At 39.3% G+C, this 27,938-nt stretch overlaps 2 protein-coding genes across 4 annotated transcripts in view; one reads left to right on the forward strand and one right to left on the reverse strand.

The window, feature by feature from the left end:
* Window positions 1–12,377, reverse strand: part of espn (espin) — a 41,658-nt gene extending 29,281 nt beyond the window's left edge. Inside the window, exons 1-5 of one of the 3 annotated variants that reach the window (XM_079359234.1) lie at window positions 12,100–12,377; window positions 11,496–11,947; window positions 9,438–9,631; window positions 464–650; window positions 64–246 (exon numbers count right to left, since the gene is read on the reverse strand). In XM_079359234.1, coding sequence (XP_079215360.1) covers window positions 64–246; window positions 464–650; window positions 9,438–9,631; window positions 11,496–11,795 — 864 coding nt within the window. In that variant the 5' untranslated portion in view covers window positions 11,796–11,947; window positions 12,100–12,377. Of the gene's footprint in view, window positions 1–63; window positions 247–463; window positions 651–9,437; window positions 9,632–11,495 lie in introns of all 3 variants that reach the window. The other 2 variants (XM_079359233.1, XM_079359235.1) reach the window with 2 other exon arrangements.
* A 13,363-nt stretch (window positions 12,378–25,740) lies between these two features.
* On the forward strand, window positions 25,741–26,990 carry LOC306834281 (transcription factor HES-2-like). The gene is made up of 3 exons (XM_079360114.1): window positions 25,741–25,864; window positions 25,971–26,154; window positions 26,261–26,990. Exons 1-3 carry the CDS (start codon window positions 25,775–25,777, stop codon window positions 26,584–26,586), a joined length of 600 nt encoding a protein of 199 aa, XP_079216240.1. The 5' UTR covers window positions 25,741–25,774; the 3' UTR covers window positions 26,587–26,990.
* Window positions 26,991–27,938: the final 948 nt, after the last annotated feature.

The following is a 27,938-nucleotide window of genomic DNA, read 5'->3' on the forward strand; positions in this document are numbered from 1 at the left end:
TTTTATTGTTCATTTCCCGCTGACTCTCTGCACTATCACAGTAAAGAATATAAAGACACAAACCTCCAGTTCTCCGTTCTCCGCAGCGTCATGAAGAGGGGTCCCTCCCCAGTTGTCAGTGACGATCTCTCCTCCATGCAGCAGAAGCCAGCTGAGCACCTTTGCATGTCCTCGACTGGCTGCAAAGTGCATGGCCATGGCCCCATCACCATCCCTGTCTGTCAGGCTGATATCTGTGAAACTAATCTAAAATGGAAAAGAAGACAACAAGGACAAACATTTTAAACGGATTTCATTCCAGATATAAAATGTGTTGTAGATGCAGGTTCTCTAACAGTATTAGTCGGTTTAATCTAAATTTCATCTCAATTACCTTTAAAAAAATGTTATTCCAATATAACACCTATATAAAGGTTTAGAAGTGAATATAGGTATAAGTGGGCACTATTTGTTGCATACATACCAGCCAGACAATGACTGTGTTGTGGCCCATCTGGGCAGCAGCATGCAGAGGGGTCATTCCATCATTGGCCCTGATGCTCGGATCTGCCCCACAATCCTTGACCAGGTATTGGATGACTTCCAGATGTCCCTCCTGGCAGGCCAGGTAAAGTGGTGTGGCACCATTCTTGGTTTGGGCATTCACAACACTGGAGATACATTAAAAAGTAAGGTAAATAAAGAGGGGGGCAACAGTGGCTCATCTCGTGGGCGCCACACCACATTGGTTTTAGTCCTTCAAGCCGGAGATTATTTCTGAGCCTGCATCTCTGCTACATGCATATCCTTTGCTTCTCCCTAACTTTAGTGTCTCACTCCTGTCAGTCAGAATGAAATAAATGAAATGAAAATTCAACTTCTACTTTTACTTTTCAGCTGAGGAAGCTATTTCACCTCTTATAGAGCCGTATGTACCCTGATAGTCAGCTGAGAACCTCTACGTAATCCTTGCCATTAGTCATTCTAATGAAAGTAGTCTGTATTGAGTTCAGGGTGTTCAGTATCGACATTTGACACAAAAAACTTTCTATAATCCAGGCTCTTTCCTTTTTGTAAACATTCAAAGGGTCATTTAAAAGTGTTACAAGTCAGCCAAAGGAAATGGGGCATGCTATGTCAGTATTTGAGGAAGCATACCACTATGCCTGTAACAGTCTCTGGCCTATCTTCTGTTGGCAAACTGCCAATGCAAGTAAAATATAAGGAATGAATGATTATATAGATTAAGGAAACAGTAGTACAGCCAAGTCAAGACATCCAGTTGTCCAACATCTGCTGGAAAGTTTAATTGAAAGACTCTGTCTTTAAAAATAAACAGAACACATTTTAGCGAAACAGCAAATGTGGTTTATTTCTGCTACTACACAGCATTCTTGTGAACATGCTTTCTTTCTGTACACATCCCCAACAACCCCACTTGTTCAGAAGTTCAGGAATGAATATATCTGACCAGCCAACAACAATCAGGATCCTAGCGTCAGTCATGTTGGCTTACCCAAATGGTCAAAACAGTCCACTTGGAATAAAGAAGTTTTAATTGACTTTGAATGGGGCATAATTGTTGGTGCCAGATGGACGGTGATATCGCAGACACTGATGAACTAATGGGATTGACATGCAAAACCGTCTCTAGGGTTTAAAGAGAATGGTCCGGATAAGAGAAACTACTTAGGAGGTGACTGTTCTCTGTGTAAATGCCTTGTTGATTGTAAAGGTCAGATGAGAATGGTCTAAGTGGTTTTCATATGTAGAATTGAGGATAAAAATCTAATTATGTGAAAGAGCCTCTCCATAAACGCACAAAATGTTGATCTTCAGAGCAGATGGTACAGCAGACGACATAATAGTGTGGAGTCAACTCAGAACAAAACATTTGTCTCAAATCTACATAGGCTGACCTAAGTTGGACAACATAGAAATGGGAAAACATTGCCTTTCCTGATGAGTCCTCTTGCTGACCATATCTATCCCTGAAGTGCCATATCACAAAGCTTATACCATCTTTTAAATTTGGATTCTTGAACATGACTTGTCTGTTCTCTGATGGCATTAACAGACACACAAATCACTAAATCCAATTGAGCACTTTTGGGATGTGATGTGATGTGATGAAATGTATGCATTAAACAATCTGAATTAACTGCATGATGCATTCATGTCAATACGGACTTACATCTGCAAAGAAGGTTTACTGAAATTTACTGAAACCATGAAGAAAAATACTTTATCTATTTATCTATTTTATCTACTTTTCGCCTGTTTAGTCTAAACATTACTTTATATCAAAATCAAGAAAACTGCCCAATTCATGTCTGCACCAAATTTACCAAAAATAAATGATTGTATAACTATTTTTTTTTCCATAGGTTGGATGTCTGAGGGACAGAATTTGTGACATCAAATCATATCTTTGTCATGGACAACATCTATTTCGAAAGCAGACAGTAGTAAAGTTGAACCAAATCCTGCTGCCTTATATTTCTAAATGCCGTTATCCCCGCCTCCCATACAGAGGCTCATCCAATGCCTGTACCCCTGCATCCCCAGATCCTTTCCATCAGGAAGGGAGGTCAGAGACTGAACGACTGCTTTCCCACTAAATCCCATCAGGAGGTGCTTTATTTGGACACTGACAAATGAGCGATGAGTCTTCTAAGAAGATTAGCACTCCGTTGGCTTTGCCTGACTTGCTTTGTGCTTAACGAATGGTTGCAAGTGCCAGAGCCACACTTGGTAGGTGAAGAAGAGCAGGGAAGGTGAGGCAAATGAGAGGCAGAGCTTAAGTGGTCATGCAGATCTTGCAGACACAAACATGACCCAGCCAAACTTTTCCTCAATAGAATGTGCCATGTGCAGGTGACTCAAGATTCCCATTAAAAAAACATGTTGACAACGTGCACGAAATCTTAACATGCGAGGCCGTATCTACTGATCTATGATCAACCTGGGCCAGAAAATGTAAACATATTCTTAAAATTACTCTGTAATGTGCTAACAACAAATACAAAGTAAAATGTATGATGTAGGTATAAACTATAAAAATTAAAAATGTACTCAGACATATGTCCATGTTTGACACACAAGCTTGCCTTTCAGGAAAATGTTCAAATAAACAATGGGAGTCTAGAACACTAGGAAAACAGTGCAGTGGTTGATGCGCGTGCGTCATTTATGGATGCTGTAGTCCTTAACAGGGGCGGCACAGGTTCGAGTCCAAGTAACAAGTAACAGTAAAACAACATCTTAAATATTTTAAAATAAGAGGTTGAGGGGTCGCTGGTGGTGCAGCGGCAGTGCGTGCGATCCATGTATTGAGGCTCAGTCCTCGCGCGGGCGGCCCGGGTTCGCGTCCGGCCTGTGGCCCATTTCCCGCATGTCTCTCCCCACTCTCTCTCCCTGATTTCCGACTCTGTCCACTTTCCTCCCTCTATAATAAAGGCCAAAAATAAATCTTTAAAAAAATAAAAAAAATAAGAGGTTGAAGTAATGTGTGATTCTGTCATCAGGTTGTAGGCAGACAGGTTAATTATTCACACTTGTAACCCAAGTACAGGTTCAGATTTTTAAAAAAAGGTTAGCCTTGGGAGACAAAAGAGCTAGCAATAGGCATAAGAGGTGCAACGCAATCAATAGGTTTGTTACTTGAAGGAGAAAATAACTCCGACATTTGAGACATTTCAGCTCCAATTAGTTATTTCCCTCTGTAATTAGTGTACACTGTACCACTGTACACGGTAACAGAGACCTAGGATATCTTCATTACAAGCAAAGTAATAGATGTCAGACTAATGGTCTTCTTGCCTGATAAAGCCTTGTTACTGTAGCGTCTCAATGGCTTCCCACTACCATGACATACACATATAACAATGTTACCTAAGTTTCAGCCGTTCACAGCAGAACCTAAAAACTAAGAAGACAACAAGTTAATACAAAGACAACGAGCCTGCTGACAGAGACATTCTTTGTGGTCCTACATGAGAAGAAAACACATCTGAAGTAGCATGTTAAACCACGTTTTCCCAGCTTAAAGCCCTTGTTGTAAAAAGAACATAAAGGGTTTTTGATCCAACTTGTACCAAGAAGATTAGTGCTGGGGAAATAAGTGCAGCTCGGCCATTGGCTGTGTGAAAAAAACAAACCCTACTCACATATTTACCCTCTTCCTCTACATGTCCATACTTAATGGTGACTGCCATCTAATTTAACATCAACTCAACATGTAAAGAAAGTATTTAAAATTCCGACTGAGTTATAAATACATGCTGCATACATAAACCTCAGGCTGACTTGAGAGGCTAATGCTATAGCATAAGAACACACGTGCACGTTCAAAAAAGGAAGAGGGCTGGGAGGTCCGGGGGAAAATACTCAATAGATACATTTAAAGCTGGACATTGAATGTGTATTAGTGATGCTTATAATAGATATACAACTAGGTAAAATAGTTTTTGAGGAGCCCTTCTTGCTTTTCAAACTTCTGTTCACACGGCTTCTGGAATATTCTAATAGAGATTCTTAAAGAGTTATTTCCCTTTCAAGTGCTGGAATTATGGTTTGGCCAAAAATCTTAATCTGTACTAAGTGATTGCATAACCTGTCTGTTACCTCTTGTTCTCTCTCTCTCTCTCTCTCTCTCTCTCTCTCTCTCTCTCTCTCTCTCTCTCTCTCTCTGTCTCTCTCTCTCTCTCTCTCTCTCTCTCCCTCATTCACTCTTCGTGTATAGAGACTATCAGCAGAGGGACAGTACATGAGCCTGTTTGTTTTGGTTTACTGGGATGGCTCGGTGAACCAGCGACCTATGCAGATGTAGTGCATAAATATATTTATATAATAATAATAATAATAATTATTATTATTATTATTATATATTGCAATTATAAAAAATACTGAGTGATTGATAAAAAATATAAAAACCCACATTTATTTTAGAAAGTCACATAACAAATAAATGCAACTCCATGAGCTGTTAAACTACATTTATCATCATGTGCATACCCTGGGAAGTGCAGAGTAACGCATGATATGATATGATGCTGTATGGCCCCCTTAACAAAATCCCGATCCTGTGAGTCCTATGAGATATATTGCAAGGCAATCACAGAATGATACATATCAATAGCTAAACAACCAGAGTAACATCCTCCCTAAACCATGCAGGGTTAATGTATCAGGGTCTTCCCTCTTATCACGCTTCATCTCTTTAACTTTTTTTCTGCGCTGCCCAACATCATCCTGCCACCTGCTCTTCTGTAACACAACATAACAAAGAGTATGTTTTTTTTCCCCCGTACTGTTCTGTAAAGTGACACTCAAAAGTAAAATGAGATCAAAATACGAGTACATGAAAAAAATGGTTGACCCTGATTTTTATAAACAACTCTATATGAGACAAGACTGATTTTCTTCTGTATGAGGAAAATCGGTCTTGATGCAGTTTGAAGGCTCAATGGTGCGAGACATCAGGGCAGAAGTATCTTGTGTTTATTCCCAAGAAATATACCATTGGTTTAGTTTAAAGCCACAAACAGAAAATACTAGAAGGGCTTGTTTACAAATGACCTTGAGTCAGACACAGTTACTAAAGATGTAACAGAGGGGGTTATGTTGTTCTTGTGTTTTTCACGTAGAACAAACTAGAAACAATCCAATTACCTCTGACACTCACTGATACAAATGTGCAGCTTGTCATACAAACTGAAACTAAAAGGCTATCTCTCGTTTGCTTAGTTCCATTCTTAACAATGCTTGAGGCTGGTGACTAGAAAGCAGCCCTTCCATTCAAACGGATTTGTTTTCCTCATTATCTTATCGCTGGTTGCCACTTCTGTGCGTCACCGTGGAGATGGTGGTAAACAGCAACAGTGGTGGTGCAGAATAGTGAATGGGGCCCAGCTATCAGGGAGCTACCATGTCCCTGAGACTCATTAAAATTTCAGCAGCCATACACCTGTCTGGGGTGCAACCGGACATTATTGGAGGTGCAGAGCACAAGATTAGTGCGTGGACAAGCCGCTCGCCTTGCTAAGGTCAATAAAGTCAAAGCAATTCAACAGACAAGGCTGTTAAATGAAGTTGTAAATTCATTACAAGTCTACGACTATATCAGCAGTACGCGAGCATTGTTGATAGTTGACATGGACACCAGCACAGATAGCATTGATCAGCTCAAAGATTATCTCCATATTTCCCTTTTTTATTCCTTTATTAACAAATTGCCACCACTAACGGGACACTGAAAAACATACTAAAATGCCTCGAGTCTAACCTTCTAACCTATTAGTCTTGCCTATTAACACAACATCCTTTGAAAAGCTGCCTGTGGTCAAATGCTGCGAATTAGCACATGTGCTACTGCTAAAACACTCAAGTCATTGCATCTGTTCTGTCCAATGTCATTTTTATGTCCACATCAAATAAACTTTAAATTAAATTACAATTAACACAAAAGGATCTGTTTTTTTACTGAACTCACTTTAACATAATTGACGTAAAAATAGTTAATTGAAGTTTTAAGTAGCATTTATTGTTTCAACGGTCAGAATACATTAGCATGCTCACTGAGGTGCCTCTGAGAAGCTGACTGCAGCCTATATGTTCATTTCCTTCTTAATGTGTCAGTTACAGTAAATGGATTTATATAACCTGCTCAATTCAATCCACAAAAACCTTATTTGTTGCCAGTGGGCAATTCAAGGGCGCAAAAATGAACGACAGTGCAGGTATACTAAAGTTATACAAAAGTATGAACATGACTTGGAGTCAATACATTTTCTCATTGTGTTTTCTGCAAAAACATAAGCTGTTTGGGGGGGCTCTCCCTGCATGTATAACTACTGTGCTAACGCATACATTTTTTACATGTGTTTCTGCTTTCAAGTAGATTCTAAATTAAGTTGAGAAAGTTTATTTAAAAATATCACATAAAATAGATATTACATAAAAATAGTACATACATCGCACATCAAACGGATGTTGTTCCATCTCCGACTGGTCCTATGACAAACTAATGCTTGCAAAAGTTTCCTCGGTATGTATTGAAAGTGCATCAACCGGCAGTGGAGGAATATGGACGCTATTTTGGCTGCATTTGGAGCGGAAGCGGTTTGATGCAAATTCGCGACAATAGGCGTCAAGGGGTTAAAAACAATCTCAACTCTGAATTTTTTATATATATATTTTTAATTTCCCACTTTTTTTTAAATTACTATTCATAATTTTACCAAAACAGTATATAATTTCCCACATTAAGTCAAAATCTGGGAAAACTGATGAACCCTGGGGCTATTATCCTGGCAAATCTACACTTCAGTGCTGCGTCATCATCACTCTATGCAGTCATCAACCTCTCTGATATTTGCTTCAGAAAAAACTCCTCATCTGACTTACATGGGACTAACCCTGCCTTCTTATTTAGCAGAAATAACCCGCAAAGACCCTGTTTGCTACGACTAAAAAGTCTCAGGTGTTGGTTTGATGCTTATTGGTTCCTTTCAAGAGAGAGGACAATCTCGTCATTCAAAGTCATCTGAAGTGCTCATTGCAATCTATCGGTCCTTAAGGAGGGCTGTTATCTCTGCAGGGCACTGGTGGGTCTGACTCTGCACTGATTACAGATGAAATGGGGGGGATATCATAAGCACACACACAAACACATGTATGGATTCAAAGAGCAGTAATCAATTAATTTATTAACTACTTTGGTGTTTAGATAGAGGACAACATTTTAAAGCAAAACATATGATGGTTCAGGCTCTAAAAAGAAGTTTGTCTCTGTTTCTTGCTCTTTTATGAAAGTCAATTGTATATTTAAGGGTTTGAGACTGCTTGGCAGACTGCTTTAATGTTTCCAAAGGCAAACAAGGAATCCATTAATCGAGAACATATTACTATGTCATATTATAAATAAGAATGATTGTAAATTGACGCCATGCTTTGAACCTACTTCTACCATCGACGGTGCATCTAAATGTACATTTGACTTAGCTCTCATGCTGCACTACAGACTTCTGGCAACAATATGGAAGAACGTTTACATGTATTACATAAGCATGGTCATTGTGGGGTAGTGTACAGTATTTTGGGATTGTGAAACCAGTAAGAGGTTCTGTTCTTAATGAGATTTGAGCTCAAAGTATTAAGATTGCTGCACAGGTATCAAAAAAGCAAAGTTCAGGTTGTTCCCCAACACTACCACTTACTATAAATAAACCTGCAGTACCATCAATGTACATCCAAATCTGATAACCTGTCTCTATATCCCTCCTTTTTTTGTTTGTTAAGCACCTACAAATGTAAACTGCAGAAAAAAGACAAAGGTCTGCACACTGTTCAGCTCCCAATGAGCAACTATATGAAGGCAATGTTTCAATACAAATGTGGCAGGAGACAAGCAGCATTGCACCTGTGTAAAAAAAGGTGTATACAGGTGTAAGACTGCTTGTTCTTTTTTTTTTTTTTGCTTTGGATGTACACACACTAGTGTTTTCTTCTCTTTTCGAAGCATCTACAAGTAAGCATTAACTTGTTTACCTGGGTAATCTGCTGGATCATTCATCACTGTCAGAGTATTAAAGTAGCCACAGTCTGAAATCTGAACAGACGATCTACTGCCACCAGTCTCAGTTACAAACAGTAGAAGTAAACTGCCAAGAGCACACCAAAGCAAAGTTTTTTTTTCCAGTTAAAAGGCTCTACCAAACTCATTATCACCAGTCTTCATGGTGACAGGGAGGCTGAAAAGGACAAGTTCAAAGAAAGAGCCAGAAAAAGTGAGATAAGAGTTGTGGATTAAAAATGAAAACAGCCTACATCTTGTTATGTAATATCAATATCAACAATACACACTTTCATGGGGCATCCATATCCTAGTGGCTACATCCAGCTCCCCATGTACAAAGGATATAATTCTCGTGACAGTGGCCATGGGTTTGAATGTGACTTCTCCTCACAACATTTCCTGTCTCTCTCTACAGCTGTCCTATCATAGATAAAAAGGTTAAAAAAATGTTCTGCCTTTCAATAAAAATAAACCTTTATGAGTTAATCATAGGTATCTAATTATACTTTTGAGTTCTATTATTTCTACAATTTGCATTTTACGAAAATAACATGAACAGGACTCACTGAAAAGTGATTATGGGACGAGCGACAGTGCAGTGATGTATTAAATTAATGTCCACTCATGAAGAGATGATAATTAACCTCGTAGGACCAAATATCAAACTTTTCAGACACCAAATCTACGATGACAAGCCTGCTGTGGAGAAAGGGACAATAACATGATGAACCGTGCTGCAGATTCAATCACAAGTTTGTCGCTATAAGACAAGTAGGAAGAAAGCTACAACCTATTGAACACACATTTCTTTTCTTTTTTCTTTAACATGCTGAAAGGAAGCTTACAGACCGCGGTAAAGACAAAACCATTTGGCTCTTACTTTGGACTGTGCCCCAATAATAGTCGTAGAGAGGGCAGGTCTCCCTTGGCAGCAGCATAGTGAATAGGCAGGGCGCCTGTATCAGTGGTGATCCCAGGGTCCACCTCGCCACTCCTCAGCAGCCAATCAGTGATCTCATGGTGACTGAAGCGAGACGCAAGGTGGAGAATGTTGGCGCCAGAACTGTCTCTATGCTGTCAACAACAACAACAACAAAAGAAAATAGTTAAAACCAAAAATAAAGGGATCAAAACTTGAATTACCAACAGAAAAAAAACAAGCGTTGAGATTTGCACTGGTTGATACCAGAGTAAAGTCATGTAAGTAAGAGGGCAATTTCTGTCAGTACTGTCAAAGAAACACCACTGACATTTGCTCCTTTATTTTAGAGTCACTGTTTAAGTGAAAGGATAAAGGGTATTAGACAATGTGCTGTGAGGTCACACGGTTTCTGAGAGTGCTGGTTAATTTAATATCTGTTTAAAACTAATTTTTACTCATTTAATGTGTTTTTTTTCTCTCCCCAATATCACTACAGATGGGCCCCTCTAGATATAAAATTTAAATGCATGCCATGAATTAGGTGGTTATTCATTTACACCAAAACATTCGAATACACTTTTAGTTGGTGACGAGAGATGGAACAAAAGGAAGGTTTATACAGAATGTCAATTAGTGTGTTGGATTAAATACGAAAGATTAATCAACAAAGATGCCAAAGCATCAATCAGTAAGCAAAGACACCGTCTTGTAAAAAAGTCGAAGAAAGCATGAACCACCGGTCAAAATAGTTGATATCAACTTTCAGTTAGTCTTTGTTTCTCTCCTGCGGTCTGAAAGGCAGCTTTTTCAAACACATGGTAACCGTAGATGACAGAGCTTTTAATACTGCGTTTCAGATTTAGAATCACAGATTACCAAGGTTAGATCGAGTGCCTTATTAACTCAGATTAGGCAGCTTTCATCTGTTTGTGTTGTGTTAGTCTGAATCATTTCTGGGAAGGTGAAGCCATGGTACCTTTACGTGGTGGCTGAACAACAAGCCCTGTGGCCTTGAAACAAGAAGGTCTTGGGAATCAATGAAGAGTAGCAGGCATTCCCTCTTAAGGAAAAGTTTTTCATTTTAATAGCGGAGACATTGTGTATGTCTCTGTGAATGTTACTTTATATATGTCTCTTTGTATGTTTCTGTGTATGTTATTATGTCACTGAATGTCACTGTGCTTCTGCATGCCCTTCATGAATAGGTTTATGGGGAATATAAAGAAAATGGCATTATGCAAATCCAGTTTTGCATACTTCATTGCCATGGGAACAGCATGGTGGGCATCCAACTGAAACCAAAATAAAAGACTCAGTGCTCTGAGCCTCTTTACTTTGGCCTGTTATTACGCTGCACTGGCTGAAATGTTGTGTTCACTGTCACTTTTTAATAAAGAGTTATGATGACGTTCATATTACAACACATGACAAATAAAGCATTCAGGTTCTGAGTGTGAAGTTTGTATTTTTGATTTTTAGTGCCTGTAGCTGCTGCCTGATTGGTAAAAGACAGCAGGTTGTCAGAAAACACTATACAGGAACAGATCAGCAAGGGGATGAGAACATACTCTTCTGTCCACAGCTTGCAACAACAACAACAAAAAATCCTCACAAGAGCTTTTATTTTGGCATGTGGTAGCCAGATAAAGTTACCTCTGTTGTAACACCAAACTCTCAGAACAAGACAGGGTGATTCTACTTTCACAGTTTTAACCAGGCTACATGGTGTCCATCATATTTTATTGGCCCTTTTTTTAAACTGCACTCTTTAAACAGAAATACTGTGTTTACACCGTATGGGATAGGTTACTTGGGATGTGGTCACTTCAATGCAAAATAAGAATTAAAAAAAAAAAAGTAGACTACAACAAAAGTTAAATGAATAGTTATAATGTGACCTACTCAACTGAAGCACTACGTGGCAGAGAGATGGCATCCAGGTCAGAGGAAGCAGAGAATTAGGCTGCTGTTGTATACATTACTTGAACGAAGCTAACAATAGCCCAGGTAACTCACCTCTGGCCGACATCCGCCCTGGGTCAGCAGCCACTGCAGACAAGCCAGGTTGCCGGTGGCGGCTGCGTCATGCGCCGGGCTTGCCCCGTTGTTCGCCAAGCAGCTTCCCGGCAGTGCTGCCTCTTCCACCAGGAAACGCAAACATGCAAGTTTCCCAGCCCGGGCTGCGTGATGGACAGGTGAAGCTCCCAGCACGTCTTTAATGTCGCTGGTTAGCGCGTTCGCCGCCAGTAGCACCCTGAGAGTTTGCACGTCTCCTTGCCTCGCCGCGAGCAGCGTCCTGTCCCCCTCTACCACCATGACTGCTGGAGATTGGACCACCCCTGCCTTCGGTTGACTGAGTTGAGCCCGATCACTTTACCGAGTGGACAAACTCAGCATTGTAAATCATCTCAGTCACCCGGTAATGTTGTGGGACAGCTCAGTTATCGCTCCACATCTTCCCAACACAGCTGAATGGTCAAAAGCACCATCAGTTTCCAAACGCATTCATTTTTACTACGCCTATATGACACCCTTTTACAGGTTGAAATGCTACTCCATTATCATACGTCTTATAAGTCATATAATTAGTCAATTATCATATCTGCGATTGATAACTAACCTGCTGCAGTTTTATCTTTCGACGATTTGTCCCAGTAAGCCTATCAGTTTCTTCTCTCTGACGCCCACAGGATGCTCAGCACCTGTTGCACAAGTTTGGGAGTGATGTTGTGGCCTAGAAAACTTATTTTGTTTTAATTCTGTGTTTATCTCGTTTGCTAACGCGTATCATGTGCCTGGGAGAATAATGCGCAGTGTTTTCTACCTATAGCAGATGGCGACATGGGACTGAGCGCCTGTTAAATAATCCAGCAGGGGGAGGATCGCTGAGCTTAGGCTACAGGTTGTTGCTCTCTGGAAATCGGCTCAGAAGTTAAAGGGACAGTACGAAGTGGTTACTTAAAACTCTTCAGAAGAGAAAGTAATGAAACGTGCTTGATGAGTGTCGGTCATGTCAGCCGAATTGTAATTCAGCTATGGACTTTTTGAACACACGCCCAGTCTTGATGTGCATGCAGCCTGAGCGCCATTAATTTTTCATAACTGCAGTGAAACCAACATCACCGGACACCCGCAGTTTGCTCACAGAAGAGTTCCATCTGGTGGCCTGTTGGAAACCATACTGTCTGTATGATATGTCATGATATGACCAACTTCTTTGTCGATTTTTAAATGTTCCCACAGCTCCATGACGCAGTGGGCCTAATACTTTTATCGTGATAAAGGCAAAAGTAATTTAATATTGATCCCTTTAGCTATAAAAGCAAACGAGATCAAAACATAAGTGACAACATGTTATTATTTGTTTGTAATGAGTTTAAATATCAGGAACCATTGTATTACGTTATTAAATCGCATGTTGCATAAACAGAAAGTTACGTGTTCCACAGCAATATAGATTTTGGATTTATTTGATTGACAAAACTAAAAATAAATAGGTTATCTTTTTTTTTCTTTCTAAAACACTATTCACTGAATAGAAGCAAAATCAGTAGGCCTACAATTACACCAAACCAACACAAACTGGTGGTTCCTCACAGGGCCTTTAAGTGATCTTGAATTATTGTGTTGTAAAATATAATGCCTTGATCAAATCCCTTGCTTGAAATTGTGTTTGCAATAGAAGACAGTAAACGTGGGGCCTGAACCTATATGAGCAAATTAGGAAATTAAATTATTTTAAATGCATTTATTCAGTAGTTTGTACTGCAGTTTTTTAATATTCACAATTGAGTAATTCACTGTGTAAAAAGGTTTAGAAGTTTATATAACAGAACAGTCCAAGCATGCACATGCAGTTTTAACAAAGGTGTTTTTATGAACCTGGCAGTGGGATTAATTGTAATACCTGAAATCACCAAAGGATGGCAGAAAAGCTCCACATTCTTAAAGGTAGATTTACCTGCAAAGGTGTCACGTCATCAATTGGCAGCACATTGACTTATCTAAACCATTAAGCTGGCTCCAACATAGGACATGAAACATATCGTAAAACGATTATTTTGTGGTTGAAAAAAGATTAACCCAATACCTTGTTTCAAATTAAGCAATTGAACTGATGTAAAGACGGATACATTAAAAACTGTATGTGGGCTATTTAAATGTAAGCCATCGAGTTAAGTTTTGTCTATAACTACATGTGTTAGCCATTTTTTTTAATGTTACTTTAATCTAACTTCATAATAAGAAAACTTGCTCTGCACATATGCACACTCTGATTATTCACTGTCAGGATAAATTGACGGACTTTCCCCTTAAGTAGCCTCTGTGAGATGTGGGTATTGTTACGGCGAGTGGGATAATGGAGGAGGTGGGGTAGGGGGCTTAGGCGGATGGATTGGGATATGGACATGTCTCGTGCTCGGCACGTGCCTCTCCGGACCATCTGTTGCACTGGTCCAACTGTCATAGATACCACGCGCCAAAGATAGGGGGAATTCCCACGAGTGGCCTGACTAATGGCTTAATTCCCCAAAGGAAATGGACGGTAATACGTCCCAAACCACTTAGGGGGGTATCCTACACCTCATCATTGTCATTGTAGCTTGACGTGAACACAATCTTATGATATAACTCTCTCTACAATCATGGGTATATTATATTATAAGTATACTATAATCATTAATCTCAACAATACATCATATATTTAGTTTTATACTTATTTCTAGAAAATAGTAATGCTGTGTTTTTTTCGAGGTGTTGACGCAAAACTCCCTGCAGCAGTGATGCAACTGATTGAACAAAGAATAGGCCAATGGTATAATTGAGGGAATTCATATTATGAGATGGTTTCATAGATACAACATGGCATTTGGATTGCCTATTTTTGTTTGAAAAGGGGATTGATTAACGGGAGACTCATCTTCATTTTAATACTGTAGTCATATGTATATATTTATCAGTTAACGATGTTTGGTGAGTGAAGTGCAGATATATAAAGAACGTGTCTTTGTTGCAGCTGCAGCCCTGAGGCTCTTCAATGAAATTTCCAACACAGGATTTAATCATGTGTATAGGTGATGTAGAGTATTTTCCCAGGCTTCGTTAAAGACGTTCCCACAAGTTCAAGCAATTAAAATCTAAATCCCCACCCAAGTGGAAAGGGGCTGCCAACGGTTTTCCTACAAACCCTGGGAAATTTCTTGCACGCGTCAGGCGTGCGACAGTTATTCAAATTAGACTCAATTATTCAGGCGTCGGCCCCATCTATTGTGTGGTCACATCTGCTGCTGCGCGGGAACATTCAAACAGGGACAATTTCTGCTCAAGTTCAAGCTGTGTATAGCCAGACACAGTGTGTTTGCATCATTAGAGCGCCCCGAAACACATGAAACCAGAGAATTTATTTCTTTAAAAAATGGCTTGGCGGACGTGAAAAAACAGTTTTCAAGCACCTTTAAGTATTAGTCTATTTTACCATGGTCCATGGAAACAGCTTACCCATTTATCATTTTATGTATAAACCTGAAGCTTTATATATCTCAGTGAGCTGTATGGGTGTTGGTAAGGATCACTTTAAAATGGTATGAGTTTGCAAAAGTTTTGTTTTATTTTCTAGTGGGCTATAATTATAATCATTAAAAAAAACAACATACGCATTATTTGAAATATCTCATTTTACCAAGTCAGGCATCACAGCTTTGAAAGAAACACATTTAAAACCAGGTTAGGACAAATTTAAAGCACAGAGCTACTTTATACGATCAGAACAGCTCCTCGACCCCGTCTCCAACGGTCCAACTGCTGGCGCGTGCCATTAACTAATTACATTCGCTTTGATAGGCGGGGCGCGTGCAAAGAAGATTTCGCTATAGTGACTATAGTCCAATTTATACCAGCTTTACCTTTCTGATTTAAAAGAAGAAGAAAAACAATATTAACAGTGATTGCTCATCGGCAATGGCTAATATGTTAAATATTTAAATACATACACGTTTTATATCAAAATAAGAAGCATCAAACATCAATGTAAAAAGAGCCCAGACAAAATCAATTTTATTAATCAGCTGAAAAAAGACCAGAACACACACAGAGAGCAAGTGACTTTATTCATCTGGCCCCATCCTCCGAGATTAATTTGGGTTGTATCAAAATCAATCTTTCTTTCTTTCTTTCTTTCTTTCTCTCTCTCTCTCTCTCTCTCTCTCTCTCTCTCTCTCTCTCTCTCTCTCTCTCTCTTTCTCTTTATGTGTGTGTGTGCGTGTGTGTACTGCATGTTATTTTATTTCATTTTCTATCCTAAAATCACAATTGAATTATCATTAAGGGTCTTTACATTAAGATGGTTATGGTACCTTTAGTGTATTCTCTGCCCTTAGCCTTACGATGTCCTCCTAACTTCAAGGAAGTCTTTGTGTTTCCCTTTCTAATAGTTATTCTTTCCAGTCTTTTCAAATGGGAGTATGTAACCCCTCCATCACACAATGGATATAAGACGTGATGCAAAACATCAAGCTGAGGAAAAAATTAGATGCACCCTCAGTGGATCTATTAACAGATTCCAGATAACCTGGGAACCATTTATGAACTGAAAAATGAGGAATTTATCAGATCTAAACCCCTGATGCTGAAGAATAAAATGTCCTTTAGATCTGGATGTATGTGTTTATAATTTTGTACATGTTTGAGCATATTAGTGTTTGTCTTGTCCTGGTATAAAGTGTTAAAATGTGTTTAAAATGTATGCAGTGGCCAATAAGATGCATACAAGTTTATACATACATCTAGACCTATATCATTACATGCACTGCCTTTCCTGTAGGCCTATCACCTCCTGTAACTGCTATCTCTTCCATTTGATTTACAATGTTTTATTCAGTTGTTAAATTCTGGAATAATTTGGACCCTTCCTCCATTAAAAAAACTAACCTTTAAAGTCATAAAATCAATAAACCGTTCTTTTTTATGTAAGAATCCATGAGAGATCATACTGTACATACATGATGGCTTGAATAACGTTTGCACTTGTTTCTTTACTGACATTAAAGAGCACATAACATCTGGACTTAAAAATGGGTATTGTGAAAAAAACCTTATTATTAAAACACAATAGAGAGCATATCTCGTATAGCTTCATCTTATTCTTCTTCTGTTTTGCCTAAATCTTTTAAGACTTCAGTTCGATGTCTTCTGTCACCGTGAACTCACCATGCTGGCGTGTTGACTCTCCCACAGTGACCCAGTCACGCGTGATCTGCAGTGAGAATTTCTGCGGTCAGACTTTCTCACAGTCAGGCTCATTAGCGACAGACAGACATGACACATGACAACTAATCTGACATGACAGCGTTATAACCATACAGAGTTGAAAAAGTGACACGGCCAAACGATGTAACTCTGACGTTATTTACCCATGGTAAATATATTATGTTTGTCCATGTTTTTTTAAATGTAATTTACAATGAGAGTACTTTTTAAACTTCACCATATAAGTTAAGGCTACATCATATGGATGAGGCATTGGAACTGTGCCCATTACAATAAATTAAACGTACATACAATCAATTATGTATATACTTTTAGGTAGGCCTATCATTAAATCTAAAATAATCAAAACATTAGCAGGTCACGTGTTAGTTAGCCTACAACCGATTTTGCAACTTCATTATATAGTTGTGGAATAAATATCAATATACCTAAGCAAGGACATAACGTGCTGACATACAATATCTCAAGTATAAAGTGTTTATCATTGCCATATTGAAACAGAATATTGATCTACGTTTAGAAAGTTCAGATTGCAGAAATCACTTGAAAAGATTAGATAATAGCTACAACTATGAAGCACTTAGGTATTAAAATAACGTTGTTGTGTTTTTTTGTTTAAGGAAAAAACATTTACATACCAGGATCTGACTGTGGGGTCTCTCTCCCCGGCTTTAAAGCCCATGCAGCACTAGGATACTCTTGGGTTGTAGCTGGTTGATGAGTGCAGTTGTATTGAGCGCCCTTTTCCAACACGAGGTGTAGTGTTCAATGACAGAGACGCGTTCACATTGTGGGCGGACACCGTCCTCGTATAGGCCACGCCCCAATTGACTGGTTCCACTCTCCTGTGCAGGGCTACAGTAAACCGCAGCAAGAAAAAAAGCACGGTAAATATTTTGTATATACAGTAAAATAGTTTTAAATTCTGTAAGGATATCTGTTTTTTCACACCCTACTTTTCCAGGTTGCACAAACACAAGCGCTGTTTCTCGTTTACATGAGGACGTTTAAACGAATCGAAGGACAATTAAATGCAATATGATTGTTGTTAAAAGCCCAATTTACCATTCAACATGTACCCTTTTCAAGGGAGAATGTTCCAAAAAACTTTAGACAGACAAACATATCCATGATTTACTTAGCAACAACGAATAGGCTACTTGAGTCATTAGAACCCTTATGTTTGGATCAAACCCTTTATTCTTATTCTCTTCCATCGTTATCAGAAATTTAAACAATGAAATGTGTTAAATAAAAATACTAGACGACATTATCACTTGGAGACTTCGTTGGAAAAAGCCTACGTTTTTTCATGGACATAGTTAAAATACACAATATACAATATTTGGAATTACATGTGTTTTCATTATTACATAAACCACCCCCACCTTTTAATTTCCCCCCGGAGAACTCTTAATCGTCCCTGTGTCTCTGTAACTTCAACATAATTCATCGTGAAACAGGAAAGCCATCTGCTGCCTTTGTTCTGCTGGCTCGTGCTGTTCTCGTGCCCCTGATATAGCAGCACAATGGGTCCCTTCAATCAGAAATCCAATATTCGAAAACCCCGCCAATAAGCCTCCTGTAGCCTGTCCAATTGCGATAGTGCAGCTCGAATCCCCAGTATAATATGGGTTATAATAATATTAAGAAATAAAAATCATTTGAGTTGAAAGTTCAAGACAGTTTCTCGATTTTATAACCTACAGTACGCATCGTTCATAAACAACCATGGAGAGTCTACTGGCTTCCTGAGGAGTTCTTTGATGAGCCTGCCTGACCGTGGAGTCTTTCAGAGCAGCTATTGGTGGAGAAGCCCATGCGACGCTATAAGTTTACCATTGTCAACTTTAAAGAGCAAAACAAATAGCCCCACCAGATGTGTTGTCTGTCTTATAGCTTGGCTTTTGGCTTGGTTACAATATTCAAATCCTGTCTGAGCCATCTCACCTCTGATTTATGCAGTGTACAATTACGTCAAAAGGTTTTTCTGACTCAGAAAACGACGCCTGACTCGATGCTGTTCTGGGTTTCATTCGAAAAGGGGAACAGCTACAAAGCTGAAAAGTGTTTAAGTCATTGAATCATTTATAATGTTTGCACGAAAACTCCATAACCAACTTTTTTCTATAAATAGAAAACATGTAGTAGACGATTTCTTTCAGCACTGATTCGGACTTTGTTCTTTTTCCTAGTGCTTATTTCAAAAGCCACTAAAAGAGTTTGATCATAAAAAATTACCTGCAGGAAGATAACGTTTTTTGAAAAGCGTTGCATTGTTTAGAAAACTGCGGTAGCTCAAATAAGATAACTTGAAGGTCATTTTTAGAGGCTTGGATTTATTTTCTTGTGCAGCCTATATGAGAAAACAACTTCATCGAAAGACTGAGCAAGGTTGACAAAGGGAACATTTATTTATTACGAAGGCTTTTAGATTTGTATTGTTTTATAAACACATATAACCCTAGAAATGTCCTTTGGCCGCGTCTCATTCATCACGTGACCAATAGAGATGGTGCTGCAGACTCGAGGATAAAGTCAGTGACGTCAAATGGACTTCGTGCTGGAGGGGGGAAAAAAAGTTTGGATTCTGGTCACTGGTGGCAGATGCTTTTTGAAAATAGCGTTGTTTTAGGCGTGGGAAGCTTCTAAGCAAATGTTGATAGGTCTTCGTTTGGCATCCCCAGAGGGAAGTGACAACGTCACACCAGTGCTTCTACAGAATAACATAAACAATCAACACTCTGCAAAACACAGCTTTATATTAATCTAAAGCATTTCACTTTTTCTTATATTTATATGCTTAAATGACCAATTTCTGCAGCCTCCATTCAGCCTCCTCCTTTGGCACTTTAAGCCAAACAAATATCATTTGCATTTAAGATGAAAGATGTTGTGTATTTCATCATTTATAGCTGAAGATATCTTGATATTAAAATAAAACGTGAAATATCTCAGCATCATAAAAGCACAAAAACTATAGACTAATTAAGAATATGCCCTCCCTGTCTACTTTGTTGGGTAAACCTGCACTATAATACAAATCTGCCTATCGGAGCTCTACTGGAAGATGCTTTTTACAGGCATAATGTGCCAAAATGCAGAAACAACTTTAGAAACTACACATTACAACAATCCAGCCAACTTTTACCTTAAAGATTATCATTGTTCATAGAAGTAAATCTCAAGCAAAGTGTTTGCAGCCAACACTGGATTGTACAGCTGAACCTCAGGTATGTTTTTCACCACTTTAGCCTCTTTTTGTGTCATTTCACATTGCATGGTTCTTAAGGCATGACAATATCTCTCTGAAGCCACAGTCTTGCATCTAAATGCCTTTAAGACTATCTTCTACCTCTTCAGCACCATGGACAGCGATCACCTGCCAACGCATCAGCACATGGATCAAACATGGCAATCAGTCACCTGTATCAAACTTCTTAGAGATCAGAGATGAATGAAAAGACAAGGAGGAGGTTTTGAAACGGTTGTTAGATAAATGAGTGTATCCTTATAGTATCTTAAAGGTCCCTCAATGAAACCACTTTTCTTTAGTTTCTGGCTTTGACAGGTCCTGGCTAAGAAAAAAAGAGTTCACAAGGTTTTTTTCTGTTTATGGTCCAATGAACTTTTCCAATTTTGTGTTTCAAATTCCCTCCACTGATACAGAGTGATGAAGTGTGAAGTTACAATAAAATCATGCACAGCTTAAAAATAATTTTTTTTAATCAAAACTTAAAAGTCTTTGCAACAGAACAACTTTTTAAATATCATTTAACCCTTGGTGAGAAGTTGAGAGGTGAGACATAGTACAGAGTACCTGTGCCAAATCCGTATCAATATATTATCAGTTACTGAAGGTTCATGCAATTTGAAATCGTTTAACGTTTGGGAACTAGTCATGTAAGCAGGAAGGAAATGTTTTCATATTAGAGCTCCAATCATTGTCTGTGTCGAACTGAAGCAAAACTGCAACAAAATGGTTTGAGAAAAGGGTTGAACATGGCTGAGCTCTTTCTGATTGGTGCACATGAATACGCAGTTACTGTACACGTTTTCTTTTCTTTTGCATTTGCTATCAAATTCGGTAGTCTGTGGATCTGTAATCAATGTGCAGCTGATGATGGTGTCCTCAAGTCATCTTTTTGTTTATGTCTCAAAACAAAGACAGTAATGAGAAATAAGACCAAGAGATTTCTGTTATAAGGAATAACCCTTTGTTTCCTTTTTTATTTTCTTTCATATTATTTTGAAGATTTGGGAAATTAGGAAGTTTCAGTCTTCATAAAACATTCAATAGCATTGGTAAAATTGTATTTTTTAGATGAAGAATGGGCAAACAAACAACTAACAGCCATTTCAAGCTAATATAACTTGATTTTTAGAACATGCAGTATCAATGTATGTGGTCAGCTCTAAGCTTGACTCAGGGAAGAGGGTGTCCCCAGAGGTTTGATCACCTTGTAGCTGGCCACCTTTGATGAGGGTGTGTTAAAAGGCCGAAACACCCTGCGACTCAAAGAAACACTTCTGATGATGTGTCCCGTGTTTCATGATTCTTCAGAGTTCCTGACTCTTTTCTATGAGTCCGTAACCCGTTCCTTGTGAGTCCATAACTCTTTTTTACTTTCCTTATGAGTCTGTGTTACAGCCTTGGCTGCAACATCAGCCTTTCCTGTGTTTTCCTGTGTTTCCCCACCCCCGCTTGTGTCTGTCTGTTCCTGTTTGTGTGGCAGGTGTAGCTAATCACTCCCCAGTCCTGCCTCCTCGTTACCTGGTCAAGACTCTCCACCTCCTCCTTGCTGCTCACCTGTTTCCAATGACACTATCAAGCCTGCAGTGTTCTTAAGCCTGGTTTTCCCTCCACTCTCTGCCACATCGTCTGCTCACCACCATTGGTAGATAGAGTCGGCTTCTTTGTGAACCAGTAGTTTCTTTGATAGTTTCTGAAGAATTGTTCCTGTCATTTAATGCTTGTCTTCTTTTTGCTTTAGTTACTGGCCTGTGTGCCTGCCAGCTTGCCTCAACCTCTCTTCTTGGATACTTTACTTTTGGACAATAAACACCCCTTACATCAACCACTGTGTTTGTCTGTTGCACTTGGGTCCCTAAGTTGAGTAGAGTAGGTCCAAGTCCATGACCTACTCTATTTATAAGAATGGTTGTTTCCTACCATTTTTATAGTTTGAGTCCCTGACTATTTATATTCCAGGTAAGTATTGGTTTGTGTGCACGTAAAGTACTTTGGTCAGCTGAAGGGTAAGGGTTAGTAAATGTGCAATATAAACTTGACTTGACTTGACTTTTGCTTGGATGATCCGTCTCCCCCCCTTAAATGCCGAATCACCCCCTGATTCAAAGGTACACCACTGATGATGTGTCCCAACATGGACAACGTTCCCACATCTGAAATACAGCTCTCACGCTACTCTCAACATCAAGGTTTGCCTTGCCTCGTGTATTACCACCAATTGGCACAATGGACAGTTTTCCATCATGTCCCGTGTTTCATAGCACCATCAACACTACATCACTTTAATCCTGATGTGCCTGGCACATGCCATAAATTACTGAAGAAATGTTTGGGGACTTTAACGTGCTTTTTAATCAAAACGTTAGTGAATGATTAATAAGGAATATGGTGTAGGCTCAGGGTAACTTGGATAAGACCATAAAAAAGCAGCCCATGTGTTTGTTTAAAAAAAAATCTGTATGGCCTTTGTCTTAGTTATTTTTTTGTTTGCCTTTCCTTCTACTTGTTGCAACTCTGCACTTGCTGTCAGACTGACCATTAAATTAAGATGTAATGTTTGTTATAATTGAATAAACCCCAATAAAATATCACAGTAATGAACTGCTCATCTCCAAAGTCATAGATCCTGTTTCTTCAGTATTTATCTCATAGGAATCAAGCCGAGTAAGACTTATCTTAACCTCATTATGATTCTTAATAACCATTTTGACTACAGGTATATGACAGGTAAATAGCTACTGCTCTCAGTATCACAGATATTCTTCAGCATTCTAACTGACCTTCACAAAAACCTCTTCTTTTCTTATTGTTGTGCTTACAGTCACTCACAAATGCATAAATATTGAGTTTAATTGCATCCATATGAGTCAGTGATAGCACAAAGTTTTACTTATGCTGTCAAGCCTGTAATAATATAAGACCATTGTTTAAATACAGGGTCCTTTCAACGTTAAGAAAACTTTAAAACCTGTTACATTAGGACTCTCTTTAATCAGTGTAATTCACTGTGTTCCAGATGTAAAGTCTATTTTAAGGATAAACGTAAAAGAACAGGAGGTATTGTCCTATTTTCTTGTTATTAAGAGTGAAGATTAAAAACCTAACATAAGTTCCACATTAATCTAATGAAACACTACACAATATTTAATTTCCTTCTTTTACAGAGAATTTGAACAACTATGTTTTTTATACATTAATGAAAAGGTTTACTCTACATTTAAGGGTTCTATCTTATAATACGTTTGAAGACGTAAAAACTAGAATATTCAAATTTGATTATAAACTAGGATCCTGAAATTCAATCAAACGTCGCATGTTTTTTTCTCAATGCGTGCGTCAGTACAGACGCTTCAGTGTGATGCGGATCATGTTGGCGTAGAATTCGGCTTGGGATGCCAGACATCCTTTCAGCCAGCTGCAATCAAAATTTGAAAGCTTGAAACTTCGAGTTCTGGAAGCTTCCACGTAGCCGCAAGAGGAGACGGTCACCTTCAACAAGGCAGAGAGCCGTGGACGCTTCATTGTTCACGCATCAATAAACGTGCGCAGGCTCCATCTGTCTGAGCTGTGGCTCGTGTCAGCCTCATGCCGTGTATACGACCAGATACACATTCATCAGATTCTCAAATATAAACCTTATATTCATCATTGAAGAAGTTGTCAGTTGAAATATAAGATGTATTTCCACCATTTGTTTGTTGTTGACTACATCGTACCTGTCATTGTTTGGGATATTTGTTTTTCGCATCTTATTTAAAAAATGAATAAATAGAAGAAAATAGCGAGTTTCAAACGGTTTGTAGTCTGAATGATAAAAGCCAGTGAATTGTGCAGCCTCTATAGTTAAACTATAGAGGAAACAGAGAGGCTAATCATATCCCTGTCCCACAGAGTTGCCAGAATTGTCTTGGTGGTACTTTTCTGCACATTATAACAAAGGATCCCTGTGCTCTCAACCTGCACAGATGGATACCCACGCTAAAACTAGGACAAAAAAATGGTCCCAACCGAAGCCTGTCTTTGACTTGTTTTTTGTCTGATCTCGAAGGGCCCGTTCCCAGACTGGACTTGATGGCAGTTATTTGGGGCCCCATGGGGCAGGACGCGTGCAAACTGTGCATCTATAATGCTTGAAAAAAAGGAGGCTCAAAACCCTCAAGCTAGAGCAGAGCAGCTTGCAACCGATGTGCAGTTTAATCTTTAATCCTTAAATTGTAAGTTCTTCACTGAACAGTTCCGTGAATACATGTTGTGCGTAACGTGATGAAAGAGTATTTCAGCACAATTGACTAATACGTAAAATATATTTTAAATATCTTTGAAACAACTGGCTATATCTTCATTTCGAAAATGACTGTTTAAAGTGTTTTAGTTGGCACTTATCACTTCTTGCATTCTTATTCTTACAGTATGTTGTTGTGCTTTTTGTTCACTTTGTTTGATTCTTATATGTTGTGTTTGTGGGCTGTCACCAAAGTTTCCCTCCAAAACCCCCACGCTGATGGTGAAGGCACATCGAGCAGTAGATGAGGGCTCGGGATGCTGATGGAAGCAGCAGCAGAGTGGCGCAGCAGTGTGAGACAGGGGGGAGGAGGATGGGTGGGGGTGGGTTCTTGTTCCCATCTGTTGCACGGTTGTGACGCGTGCCGAACGCGTGAATCCTACTGACAGCTCGCTGCGCTGCACTGCACTGTATACTCTGCAGCATTGATCGAATACAGTGATTTTCAAATTGTTGAGATAAAATGTATTTCTTGTAATACGTACGGCTGTTTATAACGTTGACCAAGGTGTTTACAGTCACTGGTTGTAAGGATGTATTGCTTTAAAAGAAGTCTTTTACTGGCTCTTTCTTCTCGTAGCTGTAAAACTGTTTTGTCACTCGGACACGCAGATGTAGGCACCTTTGTGTTTGTGTAGAAGGTTGTCGACGTCACGTTGTCTCCTCCTACACTGCTCCAGGTACACCAGGGTGTTGTTGATGTTGGAAACAAGCTGCTGATGGTTCCCAAGCAGATGTTAATGCTTACATGGCGTCGCTTGGGTTTCTTTTTTTATTAATTTTATGAAAAGATTAGTCCTGTTACCCCACAATGACTCATCTGGTTCTGTTTTTCCTCCGTTGTGGGGGAAGGCAAGTCGAGGATAGGCATACATTAATAGACCAAATATAAGTACTTTAGTCTTTGAAAAATAGTTTTAAAAGAAATCATTTACTATATTGCAACAATACTTTAACTGTCTCCACTATAAAGATCATTTCAAGTGTTGCTGCTCGTTTGCATTGAGATTTGAACACACCCCTCTCAGAAAAATAAATATAAGGAAACAAAAGAAATCAATTTAATGACAACGCCAGACGAAAAATAGAAGCAACACTTGCTTTAAAAAATGACAACAACGGTTATCCGATTAAGGCCACAGACTTTCGGAGGGAGAAACGAAACACCGTTTTGTGGTTTTATGCGTAATTAGATATTTGGGTGAACGTTAAAGCTTTAAATTTAAAACGCACTAAAAAAGCAAACATCATAACGAAACTCCACATACCAGCGGTATACGCGGGAGACCATGAGGACCAGATGGTCCCATGGGAGCTCCACTCATCTCCCAGAGGCATCGCCCCCCTTTGCGTGATGGCTTGTGTTCCCGCCCCTCCGACGCGCCGGAGACACATAAAAAGGAGGCTCCGCAGCTCCGAGGCACACTTCAGCTCAGCTGCTCCAAGAGCAAGTCTGTCCTCTTAAAAAGCACATCAGTAACAACAGCAAACGAAATGAGTCCCAACATCACTGCCGAGGCCACCCAGCCTCTCCCTGCCAGATCCACTGTGGCACAGAGAAAACAAGCCAACGAACTGAGAAAGGTAAGAGAAAGAGAGACACTTCAGAGCTTTGTATTTCTGAAAGTATTTTCTGATTTGACTTTTTCAAGTGCGGCTGAATAACGGATTTTTCAATTATTTCCTCTAGACTCTTAAACCCTTACTGGAGAAGAGAAGGCGTGCCCGCATCAACGACAGTCTCAGTCACCTGAAAAGCCTGATTCTTCCTCTGGTTGGCAAAGACAACGCTCGCTACTCCAAGCTGGAGAAAGCCGATATTCTGGAAATGACCGTCCGTTTTCTCAGAGACCTTCCTGCTACTCCTGTCAAAGGTGAGCGCCTTCTCTCAAACTGCGATATATTGGGCAAATGGTCTTATTTGAGGTTGAAAGTTACACAGTAAATTCAAGCCACTAATCAACTCCTATCTCCCTTCAGACTCCACAGAGAGTTACAAAGAAGGCTACAAAGCCTGCCTCCAGCGCGTCTCCGCTCTGCTACCCAAAACGAGTCTGGATCAGGACGCGTGCCAGCGGGTGAACGAGTTCGTCCAGCAGTCAACTTCTGCGACCGTCACACCAACATGCCTGAACTGCTGTGCTCAGAGCTCCAGGACCTTGCCTCAGATCCAGCAGAGACTTCTGAGCCTCAAATCCAGCTTCAGCACCAGACTGGAGAGCCAGTCCCGCAGCAGCGCAGTGGCTCCCAGCCGCGCGCAGCCAGTCCCGCAAGCTGTCAGCGCAGCCATGTGGAGACCCTGGTAGATTAGTTGGACATTTATCTCATATGTGTTATTTATTTTGTGTGTACCTAGGATTATAATGTTCCTATAGCCATAGACATATATTTAAAAATTGTTGGAGTTTCTATGTAATGATTTAATTAAGCATTTGTCTCATGATGCGTTTAAAGTCAGAGAACAAATGAGCACAGATCTTAGGCACAGGTCTATGAACGTTTTAAATGCAATCCTCTTTGGGGTTTCAAAGATATGGGTTGTTGTCAACACTTTTGTAAAACCCCAAGGGTTGTTTTGTTGAGGTTTGCACGATGGACTTATTACCTACTATAATTATTAGTATTTGGTCTGTGCAAAAGAATAGTCTGTAAACACTATGTGTTAAAATTGTTCTATAATATTCATTCACATCTTATAAGGAAGGAACGTGTGACATTTCTGATGTTTTGTCATGGGTAACGTTTTCCAATAAATATACATGAATTGAATACATTTGTGTTGTTTGATCTTTGAGTTTGCTGTGGTTTAAGGGTCTCAAAATATATATATAACAAATGAAACCCAGAGCTTTATGGGTTGAATCTCACTTTTCATGAGAGCAGTGAAAAAGGCGCGCAAACGCATAAAGCCACGAGTCTGCTAAGTCCATTGATGATGATGAGCAGCTGCTCTATTGTTGCCGATGTGAGGCGCCTCTCAAGTTGCCGCCAAATCGGTGGGAAGAAGTTGGACTGGTGGTGTGAGGGGACACACACGGAGAAGGCATTCTTCAATTATAATAAAAGATTTGACAAAACCCCAAACCCACAACTGTTTCTCAGTAGATCCGTTGGAAAAATGACTCGAACTGTTATACACCTCCCTTTATAATAAAGCCACAGCCAATACATAGTTCTGCTCTTTCTGTGATATTTGCTTACATCCTGAATATTAGGCTACACGTTTTCAAACGTAAATAAAGTCAATGTATTTAACCTTCATTTATAGTTGAATAGTGTTATTTCTGCAACGTTGCCACAAATTAAGCATAAAACAATAATTAAAGATTCCTCTCCACCCTCTGCAACCACCACATCACCTTATTAATAGATTTAGGAGACCATTCTAATACGTAACTTCTTCTGGATTTATTTGTTTGGTGGCACAGTTTTCGATTAATGACTTCTAACATAAAATGCTGGTATCAATACATGAAGGCTTTTTAAAAAGGTTTAGCATTTTATTGTGAAAAAGGCTCTGAAGAGAAATGTCAATGCTGCTTTCTTGGTTTTAAAGAGGTATGTAGAGTGTATATCTTTAAAAGGTTGTAATGCAGCAGAGAGATTATTTAAAACACCATCATTGGTGCATTCATGGATGGTAAACTACAACTTCCCA

This window comes from Symphodus melops (assembly GCF_947650265.1).
Source record: "Symphodus melops genome assembly, chromosome: 13".
In the NCBI taxonomy this organism is placed as follows: domain Eukaryota; kingdom Metazoa; phylum Chordata; class Actinopteri; order Labriformes; family Labridae; genus Symphodus; species Symphodus melops.